Here is a 12,205-nt window from a genome sequence, read left to right as displayed (position 1 = left end):
CCATATTTTATCATCATGACAACTTATTGTCAGCTTCTGGATCTCGTCACTATCTTCTTCATCTACTGATGTCTAATGAATCAGTTTCCTTTTATGTAGTTTCAATCAGTAGTTTTGGTTTCCAATCTCACTTTCAGTCTCAATTTTCTCAGCAACTGAAAGGATTGGTTCTCTTTTTGCTGTCCCTTTCAATTAAGGTGGATATTAAAATAAATTACATCTTTTAATCCACAAATTCCATCAAAACGTTCTCACTGAAATTTTATCTACCTGCTCTTCTTACATTTGACTCATACATGTTCCACTTACTTAATATTTATTGAATATGAAATATATGCTAATTAGTTATGAGACATTTATACATAAACGGAGTGATGAATAAAACACTAAAGCGTAAAAGTATGACAGAAAGTATATTGTGATGCTAACAATGTTCATTAGATGCAACGTTTTCATTTATAAATAGATTAGTGTAACAGCATATTCACCAAGGGACGCCTGTTCTGATGAGAAGTGAATTAGTTCTGTGTCTCTTGCCAACGGATTGTGGAGAACTATTCAAGAGATTTTCTAGTCAGGAAGGTAACTTCCTGCTTACACAAAATTCTTTGTATATGATTAGAGTTCCTCATGCCAAAAATTAAGTTAAAAGCGGCCATTAAAAATGCAAAAGCCTCATGGAAGCCTCATGCAAAAGCCTCATGCACACAGACACACACACACACACACACACACACACAGAGAGTGAATTAAAAACTATTAATACTGATTCTTAAACATATTAATTGTAATATGGCAGCGTATATTAATTTCTATACCTGTGCTATTAGTCAGTAAACTATTGTTCGTCAAGTACCACTGGAAAATAAATTAACCATCCATAAGAACTGATTAAAACTCATAGCCCATTTACAATTAAATATTATGCTTAGAAGAGCATATCATGCTGTCATCCAAACACCAAATGTCCTTTGTTCTTTAGCTAATTAGGTTTTCTAGTGGGTTTACTGCTGCAATGTAGTTCATCAGACATTAGGAGTTAGTTAATTTAGTCCCATAGTATTCGATTCAGTCATGTACAGTTTGCCTTTCTGAAGACCAATGAAGGAAGTAATGTTGCATAGTAGATTTACACAATTGTTCATTCACCAGTGGCTGACTTTACCACTTAAAACCTCATTGACACAACTGATCTAAAGTTCATATAACTTTGAGAGGCTAATGTAAGGTAGCTTATATAAGGAAGGACTCTGATGACCTCCACACAATGCAGCTTTCAAATACAAGGGTTGTATTTTACTGAGCTAAACTCACTTCAGTACAGTACTGAGGCTGAGAGGCAAGTTAAAGTTATTTCTCCCTTCCAAGAGAAAAAGTGAACAATTTCCTTTTATTTTTGTCCCAGACATTTTCAAATCTGTTTGACTTCCCCCCTTAACCCATTTATTTTACACTAGCCACCATTGCTTACCAATATCTTGTGGCTTAGTAGGTAACACAAAGCCCAGGAAAAATTGATTATGGAAGGAACATTCATGATGTGGTTCAACTGATTGGTAAATAGCTTCTAAATTTATTCGACACTTTCCACTCATATCCAAAGAGAAAAAAAAAGTGTATGTGAAGAAATAAAACAGGCATGGCATGCTTGACACATGGAGTATCAGCCAACATCCAGTACCATGTTCAAGTGATCTCCCTTTACACACATTCTGACAAGTGACCAGGTTTTTTGAAAAACCAATGACATTCCAACTGAGCCAAATACTTACCTCACCTCAATGTCCAAGTGACACCCGCCACATTTCCAGGCAGTACATTCCATACCCCAACCAACTGTTGAGCGTAACGGTTTTCTTTCCATATTACCTTCTTTTACAAATCACTTTAAATTCAGGCCCTCTCATTCCAGTTCCTTTTACAAGTGGAAACAGTTTTTCACTATCAATCTATCTGGTCCATTCATGATTTTGAAAACTTCAATCAGGTCTCCTCTTAGCCTTCTTCTCTCCAAGAACAGTCCCGTGTTTTCGTTATTTGAAGTTTGCATCACATGTAGACAGAGTGGTTTAGAAGGCGTCTAGCATGCTTGCCTTCATTGCTCAGGCCTTTGAGTGTAGCAGTTGGGATGTCACGTTGAGTTGTACAGAACATTGATGAGGCCTCTTCCTGAGCACAGTGTCTAGTTCAGGTCACCCTGTTGTAGGAAGGAAATCATTAAACCGGTGAGGGTTCAGAAATGATTTGCCAGGATATTGCCGGGAATGGAGTGCTTGTATTATAAAAATAGGCTGGATAGGCTGGAACATTTTCCGTAGGAGCATAGGAGGTTGAGGGATGACTTTATAGAGGTTTATAAAATCATGAGGGGCATTGTTAGGGTGAAAAGCAAAGGTCTTTTCCCTAAGGTGTGGGAATTCAAAACTGTGGGACATATTTTTAAGGTGAGAGGAGAAAGGTGTAAAAAGGACGTGAGGAGCAACTTTTTCACACCGAGTGCAGTTATTGTGTGGAAGGATTCTGGGTAATCCAAGATGGAGGATGGGAAAAAGTTGTGGCTCTAAGAGCTGTTCCTTTTTTGAGGTATTTTCAGTGTTGGAGCTGATTTCTTTGAATTCGAGGAGCAATAATTACTGTTTTGCAAGCTGTTGCATTGTTTTAGAACTTTGGGAAAGAAAAGATCAAAATGACAGCACTTTAAGAGGGAGGAAGACGGACAAAGTCAGTGACTACATGGGAAGTCATTTAGATGGAGAAAGAAACCTACAGGGCTATTAGACTCAGCAGTAACCTACACAGCTGTTGTCTTTGCTGTCTGGTTTTGAGTATCTCTGAATATCGGAGTTTGTTCTAAGAAAAATAAACAAACAGTGAAATTCACAGCTGACCTTGGAGAAACCTGTGTACGGGAGCTCATAGCAGGGAAGCAGCTAAGTGACTTTTTGAAGTGTAACCTTACTGTTTTTCTTTTGTAAATCTACAATAGTGAGTAAAGTTGGCTTTTTTTGACTATGTGTTATTATTGAGTTCTGTCTCTTGATTTAACTTTTAAAAATATAAAAATATAGGAATAAAGCTGGTCTGGAGTAGTGCTTTTAGAGCAGTAAGACTGTGCTATTTTTTGAGTCTGTAGATTGTTAAGGTGCAAAGATGGTCTTCAGTAGACTGATGTGCTCTTCCTGTTGGATGTGGGAGATTAGAGACAGTTTCTATGTTACTGATGATTATGTCTACAGGAAGTGTGTTTGGTTGCGAATCCTATTGGATCACATGGATCAGTTGGAGCAGCAACTAGAGGCTGTTGCAAGGAGGGAGATAAACTGAAGAAACAGTCAGGTAGATGGGTGACCTCCAGGAAAGGTAGGAGAGGGAGGTAGGTAGTGCAGGAGTCTCCCATGGCTATCGCCATCTCAAACAAGTATGCTGTTTTGGAAAATGTAGGGAGTGATGGACTCTCGGGGAATGTAGCATTGACAGCTGGGTTTCTGGGACTGAGGCTGGCTGTAATGTAATGACGGTTACGCCAGGTTCCAAGCAATCAATTGTGATAGCTCGAGGCACAGACAGAAGATTCTGCAGCCAACAATAAGATGTCAGAATGATATGTTGCCTCCCCGGAGCCAGGATCAAAGCTATCTCGGAGAGTGTGCAGAATATTCTCAAAGGACAGCAGGATCAGCAGGACGTCATTGCACACATTGGAACTAATGACATAGGAAATAAAAAGGACAAGATCCTGAGGAAATAATATAGGAAGTTAGGCAGGAATTTAAATCATAGGTCTTCAGGGGTAGTAACATCTGGATTGCTCCAAGTGCCACAAACTGGTGAGGGTAGGAATAGGAGGATAGAGCAGATGAATGCATGACTGAGGAGCTGGTGCAGGGGAGAATGATTCACATTATTGGATCATTGGAATGTCTTCTGGGGTTGAAATGATCTGTATAAGAAGGACGGATTGCACCTGAATTGGAAGGGGACAAACATACTGGCGGGGAGATTTGCTAGAGCTGCTCGGGAGGATTTAAACTCGAAAGGGGGTGACAAGGTGGGTCCCAGGGAGATAGTAAGGAGAGTGATCAGTCAATACTGGTACAGTTGGGAAGAAAAGTAAGTCAAACAGACCGGGCAGACAGGAACAAAGTGGAGAATGAGGTAGGACTGATAAATTAAACTGCATTTATTTTAATGCAAGATGTCTAGCAGGTAAGGCAGATGAACTCAGGGCATGGTTGGGAACATGGGACTGTGATATCATAGCAAGTACAGAGACGTGGCTCAGGGATGGACAGGACTGGCAGCTTAATGTTCCAGGTATAGATGCGATAGGAAGGATCGAGAGGGGTCAAGAGAAAAGGAAGAATAGTGTTTTTCATTAGGAATAACATTACAGCTGTATTTAAGGAGGATGTTTCTGGAAGTATGTCCAGGGAAGTTATTTCAGTGGCACTGAGAAATAAGAAAGGGATGATCACCTTATTGGGATTGTACTATAGACCCCCCAGTAGTCAGCAGGAAATTGAGGAACAAATTTGTAAGGCGATCTCAATTATCTGTAAGAATAATAGGGTGGTTATGGTAGGGAATTTTAACATTCTAAACATAAACTAGGATTGCTACAGTGTTAAGAACTTGGATGGAGAGTGTGTTCAAGAAAATTTTCTGATTCAGTATGTGGATGTACCTACTAGAGAAGGTGCTAAACTTGACATACTCTTGGGAAATAAGGCGGTGCAGGTGACTGAGCTGTCAGTGGGGGACCACTTTAGGGTCAGTGAACATAATTCTATTAGTTTTAAAATAGTGATGGAAAAGGATAGACCAAATCCAAAAGTTAAATTTCTAAATTGGAGGAAGGCCAATTTTGACGGTATCAGCCAAGAACTTTCAAAAGTTGATTTGGTGGGGTGGGGCATGTGGGCACTTGGGGGATGTTCATAGGTAAATGGATGGTTCGAAAATGGGAAGCCTTCAGAAATGAAATGAAGAGAGTCCAGAGTATGTTCCTGTTTGGGTGAAGGGCAAGGCCGGTAAGTGTAGGGAATGCTGAATTGAGGTTTTGGTCAAGAATAATAAGGAAACGTTTATAGACAGCAGAAATCAAGTGATTCCCTAGAAGAGTATAAAAGCAGTAGGACTATACTTAAGAGGGTAATCAGGAGGACAAAAAGGGGACATGAAATAGCTTTGGCAAATAGGGTTAAGGAGAATCCAAAGGGATTCTACAAATACATTAAGGACAAAAGGGTAACTGGGAAGAGAATAGGACCCCTTAAAGATCAGCAAGGCCATCTACGTGTGGAACCACAGGAGGTGGGGGAGATACTAAACGAGTATTTTGCATTTGTGGAGAAGGATATGGAAGATAGAGAACATGGGGAAATAAATAACGACATCTTGAAAAATGTTCATATTACAGAAGAGGAAGTGCTGGACGTCTTAAAACACATAATGGTGGATAAATCCCTGGAACCTTATCAGGTGTACTGTGGAACTCTGTGGGAAGCTAGTGAAATGATTGCTGGGCCCCTTGCTGAGATATTTGTATCACCGATAGCCACAGGTGAGGTGCTGGAATACTGGAGGTTGGCTAATGTGGTGCCACTATTTAAGAAGAATGAAGCCATTGAGCACCAACACTATACACCGTGGGGGATGAAGGAATCATCTCCAACAACTTATCCACCAGTGATGAAGATTGAAATCACACGACCACTTTTTTTTTCAGGATGGCACCAGCATGCAGTGACAAATCCTCACCCGCACTATCTGTGGAGCAGAACAAAGATGATAAGGATCAGGCTTTTACATGAAAAATACAGTGAAAGGTTTAATAAGCCGCCCCACCAAGATGCCTCTATCAACGACAGAAGTCATACATGTTAACTAAAAAAGAGTAAATTAAGACAAAATTTGGCCCAAATCCCTCTAAACCCTTCTGATTCATGTACCCATTAAGACAAAGACACAGTTCAGTTAATAGTTTCTGGGCTCAGGGAAATCCAATTTAGAAGCGATAGAATACCCTGAAGACACAGTCGGGACGAGACCAGTATGTTGGGCTGGTGAATACTAGGCCAGAAGCCTCCACTGAAGAAGACCGCTGTGCCAGGCCAAGACCGCCACGCCTGGAAGAGGCCACCCGCTGGGCTGATGTGATGGAATAAATGGAAAATGAAGACAACCTCCACATGGGGACGAGACCTTCATGTGGAGACAAGACTGCTACAGTGGGAGGCCATCACACTGGGCTGAGATCGCCTTTCACATCCTTCAGGCAGGCCTGCAGCCTCAGCCTAGACTGTGGGTCTGGGCTGGTGGAGTCAGCCTGGGAATTGTTCCTTGTTCACTGGGAGACCCCAGGCTATGGTGGAGCTGTTTCCAGCTCATTGCTGTTGCTGCCGGAAGCCTCCTCCTTCACCTACCCCTTTCCAGCTTCATAGCTCATTCATTCATTTGAAGGCTTTCAACATATGCCAAGCATTCATAGTAATTGGGGCCTGATCCTTATCATCTTCATTCTGCTCCACAGATAGTGCGGGTGAGGATTTGTCACTGCATGCTGGTGCCATCCTGAAAAAAAAAGTGGTCGTGTGATTTCAATCTTCATCACTGGTGGATAAGTTGTTGGAGATGATTCCTTCATCCCCCACGGTGTATAGTGTTGGTGCTCAATGGCTTCATTCTTCTTAAATAGTGGCACCACGTTAGCCAACTGTCACTGTCTAAGAACAGTGGTAAGGAAAAACCAGGAAACTATAGACCAGTGAGCTTGAAATTGGTGACCAGCAAGTTGTTGAAGGAAATCCTGAGAGACAGGATTTGCATGTATTTGGAAGGGCGAGGACTGATTAGAGACAGTCAACATGGCTTTGTGCATAGGAAATCGTGTCTCACTTACTTGATTGAGTTATTTGATGAAGTAACAAAGAGGATTGATTAGGGCAGAATGGTGGATGTGATCTATATGGACTTCATTAAGGCATTTCGACAATGTTCCTCATGGTAGACTTGTTAGCAAGTTTAGATCACATGGACTACAGGGAGAACTAACCATTTGGATGTAGAACTGGCTCGAAGGTAGAAGACAGAGGGTAGTTGTAAAGGGTTGCTTTTCAGACTGGAGGCTTATGATCAGTGGTATACCACAAGGATCGGTGATGGGTCCACTGCTTTTCATCATTTATATAAATGATTTGGATGTGAACATAGGAGGTATTGTTAGTAAGTTTGTAGATGACACCAAAATAGGAGGTGTAGTGAACGGCAAAGAAGGTTACCTCAGAATACAACAGGATCTTGATCAGATGGGCCAATGGGCTGAGGGGTGGCAGATGGAGTTTAACTTGGGTAAATGTGAGGTGCTGCATGTTGGAAAGGCAAACCAGGACAGGTCTTATACACTTAATGGTATGGCCCTGGGGAGTGTTGCTGAACAAAGAGACCTTGGGGTGCAAGTTCATGGTTCCTGAAGGACAGAATAGTGAAGGCAGCATTTGGTATGCTTGCCTTTATTGGTCAGGGCATTGAGTATAGGAATTGGGAGGTCATGTTGTGGCTGTACAGGACAGTAGTTAGGCCACTACTGGAATACTGCATGCAATTCTGGTCTCCCCGCTATAGGATGGATGTTGTGAAACTAGAAAAGGTTCAGAAAAATTTACAAGGATGTTGGCAGGGTTGGAGGGTTTAAGCCATAGGGAGAAATTGAATAGACTGGGGCTATTTTTCCTGGAGCATCAGAGGCTGAGGGGTGACGTTATAGAGGTTTATATAATCATTGGGCCTCTGATAGGGTAAATAGGTAAGGTCTTTTCCCCCAGAGTGGGGGAGTGAGTCCAAAACTAGAGGGCATAGGTTTAAGGTGAGAGGGGAAAGATTTAAAAGGGACCTAAGAAGCAACATTTTCATGCAGAGGGTGGTATGTGTATGGAATGACCTGCCAGAAGAAGTGGTGGAGGCTGATATAATTACAACATTTAAAAGGCATCTGAATGGGTACATGAATCAGAAGGGTTTAGAGGGATTTGGACCAAATGCTAGCGAATGGGACTAGATTTATTTAGGATATCTGGTTAGCATGGACGAGTTGGACTGAAAGAACTGGTTCTGTGCTGTGTATATCTATGACTGTATGAGGAAGTGGTGGATGCAGGTACAGTTACAATGCTAAAAAAAATTTGGATAAGTACATGAATAGGAAAGGCTTGGAGAGATTTGGGCCAAACAAAGGCAGGTGGGACTAGTTTATTTTGGCAATATAGTCGTCATGGGCTAGTTGGACCAAATGGTCTGTTTCTATGTTGTATGACTCTATGACTCTATAACTATTCTTATAAGTTGCTTGTGCACACTTGCCAATGTATTTAGGTGAAAACAGGTTCAGTGCATGCATATGGTCAGCTTGTCTGCTGAATCTTTACAGGTGCCGTGCAGACACTAGTGAGAGATAAAAACTTATAAAACCTATCGCTCAAAATTGACACGATCTTCTCTCCTGACTTTTTTTTGGCACTTATTGTAGATATGGGCTTTAAACTGATTCCCCTAACCTTGGAAATGGTTCTCTCTCATGCGCGTTACTAGAGTCTTCCTGAGATGCAGAAGACTGGAAAGTTGCAAACATTACATCTTTGTTCAAGGAAGGTTGTAAGGATAAGCCCGGCATCACAGGCCAGTCAGCTTAACTGCAATGGTGGGGGAAGCTTCTAGGAGCAATTATTCAGGATAGAATTAGTAGTCACATGGAAAAAGGTGGCTTGATTAGGAAGTGTGAGCATATATTTCTAAAGGGGAAGTCATGCTTAGCTAAGTTGCTGGAGCTTTTGAAGAACTGGCAAAAAGGCTTAATGAGAGTAACGCTATTGATATAGTGTATGTGGACCTCCAGAAGGCGTTTGATACAGTGCCACACAAAAGATTTGTGAGGTAAGTTATAGCTCAGGAAATAAAAGGGTCGATAGCAATATAGATACAAAATTGGTTGAGTGATGGGAAACAGGGTAATGGTCAATGAATATTTTACAGGCTACCGGACGGTTTGCAGTGAAAATCTCAGCAGCTGGTATTGGGTCTCTTGCTTTTACTGAAATATATGAATGATCTAGATTATGCTGTGTAGGAGACAGTTTCAAAGTTAGTTGATGACACAAAGCTTAAGACAATTGTTAACTGTAAGGAGGGCAATATTGAATTTCAGAAGGACATAGACAAACTAATGGAATGGGCAGATAGGCAGCAGGTGGGATTCAATGCAGAGAAGTGTAGGGTGATGCATTTTAGTTGAAAGAATATTGAAATACAATATAAAGTTGGGGTTAAAATTTTAAAGAAGGTACAGGAGCGGAAGGCCCTAGTTGTATATGTGCATAGAACACTGAAGGTGGCAGGACAGCTTGAGTCAACAGCAAGTAAAGCATACAGTCACTTCAGCATTATTAATGGGGGCATAGATTACAAGAGCAAGGAGGTGATGCTGAACTTGTATAAGACACTTCTTAGAATTCAGCTGGAACATTGTGTACTGTTTTGGGTGTCACATTAAAGGAAGGATTTGAACTCATTGGAGATAGTGCAGAAATGATTTACAAAAATTGTTCCAGGGATGAAAAATTTCAGTCATGAGAGTAGTTGGAATTTTTCTCCTCAGAAAGAAGAAAGCTGAGAGGAGATCTGATAGAGGTTTTCAAAATTATGTGCAGGCTGCAGGAGTATATAGGGAGAAATTGTTTGTAAGGAACAAGAATGAGAAGGCAGGGAATTAAAGTGATTCACAAAAGAAGCAAGGGTGATGTGAGAAAAAACTTTTTCACTTAGCAAGTGGCTAGGGTATGGAATGAGCTGCCTGGAAGGTGTGGTAGAGGTAGAATCATAGACGCCACGGTGTGGAAGCAGGCTATTTGGCCCATCAAGTCCACACTGAGCCTCTGAAGAGCATCCCGCCCAGACCCCGCTATTCTATCCCTGTAACTCTACCTTTCCCATGGCTAATACACCTAACTTACACATCCCTGGGCACTATGGGAAATTTAGCTTGGCAAATCCACCTAACATGCACATCTTTGGACAGTGGGAGGAAACTAGAGCACCCGGAGGAAACCCACACAGACACGGGGAGAATGTGCAAAGTCCACACAGACAGTCACCTGAGGCTGGAATCAAACCTGGGTCCGTGGTGCTGTGAGGCAACAGTGATAACCACTGAGCCACTGTGCCTCTGTAAGTTCAAATGAGGCATTCAAAAGGACATTTGATCATTATTTGAATCAAAATAATATGCAAGGTTATGGGTTAGAACCAGGAGTTTGACAGTAGGTCATGATGCGCATTTGCAGAGTAATTTTTGGCACAATGGGTTGAATGGTCTCCCTTTGCACCATACAGCTATTTTGATTGCTCTGTGAAGACAATCCTAATTTTGAGCATCTCTGTTAAATCTCCCTTTATCTTTGCCTGCTCTAATCCCAGCTTCTCTAGTATCTCTAGCTAACTGAAATCCCTCATTCCTGGTTGTTGCCTGTGGCTAGAAAAGCATTTTGGGACATTTTGTTGAATGAACGGCTCAACATAAATTTATGGTGCTCATTTTAGGAATTAATTAACTTAACAAGGAAGAAAATCTCCTGCACATTTTCGACTTGTACCATACATTGTGAAACAGGGAGATTTATTTCACACTAACCAATGGTTGTAATAAATACTCACCTTCATTAAAAATCTATATCCTCATCTTTAATTTAATTATCAGACAAAACCATTAACAGAGAAAGTGCTTGTGCAAGCAAAAGAATTTCCTTATTCTTCCACATTTGATTTATACACAAGCTTTCAGATTATAGTTTTAGACAAGCATTGCCTTTCTCACTATTGAATTTTTAAAGGCATAGAGTGAGTTTCAGCCATGCCTCTCTCTCAGTGCTCCTCACCTTTGGAGCTGCTTGACTCCAGCTTCCTCTAACCATTCCAATTCTGCATTTGAATTCCATTAACCTTGTAACTATCAGTCTACACTGTGCATCACTGTCAGGAAGCATACATAGCTTTATATGGGATATATGGCACAGGAACAGGCCATTCACCGCAACGGATCCATGCCAATTTTTCAATTCCACTTCAGCCTCCAACCATCTTTCCTTATCTACGTCGATCATCGTAGCCCTCCATTACTCTCCCTTATGTGCTTGTCTATTTCCTATTGAATATATCTGAACGATTCATTCCAGCCTTCTCTATGGTAGAGAGTGCTTTTGGCAGATTAGGTTTCTACTGAATGCTCCATTGGAATTCTTGGCGATTATCTTATATTGAAAGCTTCCGGAAGCAGTGTTTCTATCCAATCTGTCAAAATCTTTCATAATTTTGAAGACATCTATTAGGTCATCCGTCAGCCTTAGCCTTTCAGAGAAAAGACCTAACCTGTCAATTCTTTTTGTTATGGACCAGCTTAGACCCTTTCAAAATGTTTTAAGAAGGTAGCCAAGACCCTAACTTTTTTAAAGGTCGATGTGAAGTGCATGTTCCAGATGCACTGCGACTGGTCAAACTACTCAACGTTAAGCTAAACACATTTTTAAACATGAGTTAAAATACGAACAAAAGAAAGAGAAATTTAGAATAACTTAACTATTGGAAAACTTAACCGAATAATAGATACAGTAACAATTACTAATTAACTGTTCCAATATAGTAACATCACATAAACACACCCCTTGGCAAAAAGACAAATTCAGATACAGATTCTCACTCGCAGTTCTCCAATCCAGGAGAAAAAAATACATCACGAGAAAATTTAGAGAAAGTAGTAGCTAGAAGACATTCACTGAAGCTCTAACTGTTTTGAGACTCCAAAGGCTTCTACTGAAAGCTAAACCTGAAAACTAAAATAAACTAGATAGCCTGGCCTGTGAAAGTTGGTCATTCCCAGGCTGCTTCCATTAAAAAAAAACCCAAGGCCTCACAAGTTGTTTACTTTCTTAGAGCCAGCTTGATACCTCTGCCTTACAATCTGTCTTCAAAAAAAAACAGGACCAAATAACCTCTTAAAGTGACAGCCTTGTATCATTGATAGAGATAGCAGGAACTGCAGATGCTGGAGAATCTGAGATAACAAGGTGTAGAGCTGGATGAACACAGCAGGCCAAGCAGCATCAGAGGAGCAGGAAGGCTGACGTTTCGGGCCTAGACCCTTCTGAAGAAGGGTCTAGGC

The 12,205-nt window shown here is 41.1% G+C and overlaps 1 protein-coding gene across 1 annotated transcript in view; it reads right to left on the bottom strand.

The window, feature by feature from the left end:
• Positions 1-3,538: 3,538 nt before the first annotated feature.
• The window catches only part of dhx58 (DEXH (Asp-Glu-X-His) box polypeptide 58), a 185,665-nt gene continuing 176,998 nt past the window's right edge, over positions 3,539-12,205 (bottom strand). The window contains exon 10 of the mRNA XM_048614416.1: positions 3,539-3,736. Within this exon, the coding sequence (XP_048470373.1) occupies positions 3,539-3,736 (198 nt within the window). The remainder of the gene's footprint in view (positions 3,737-12,205) is intronic.

This window comes from Rhincodon typus, chromosome 30 (genome assembly GCF_021869965.1).
Source record: "Rhincodon typus isolate 14 chromosome 30, sRhiTyp1.1, whole genome shotgun sequence".
NCBI classification, from domain to species: domain Eukaryota; kingdom Metazoa; phylum Chordata; class Chondrichthyes; order Orectolobiformes; family Rhincodontidae; genus Rhincodon; species Rhincodon typus.
The sequence above is the reverse complement of the archived record's forward strand: the minus strand, read 5'-3'. Positions and strand labels throughout refer to the sequence as shown.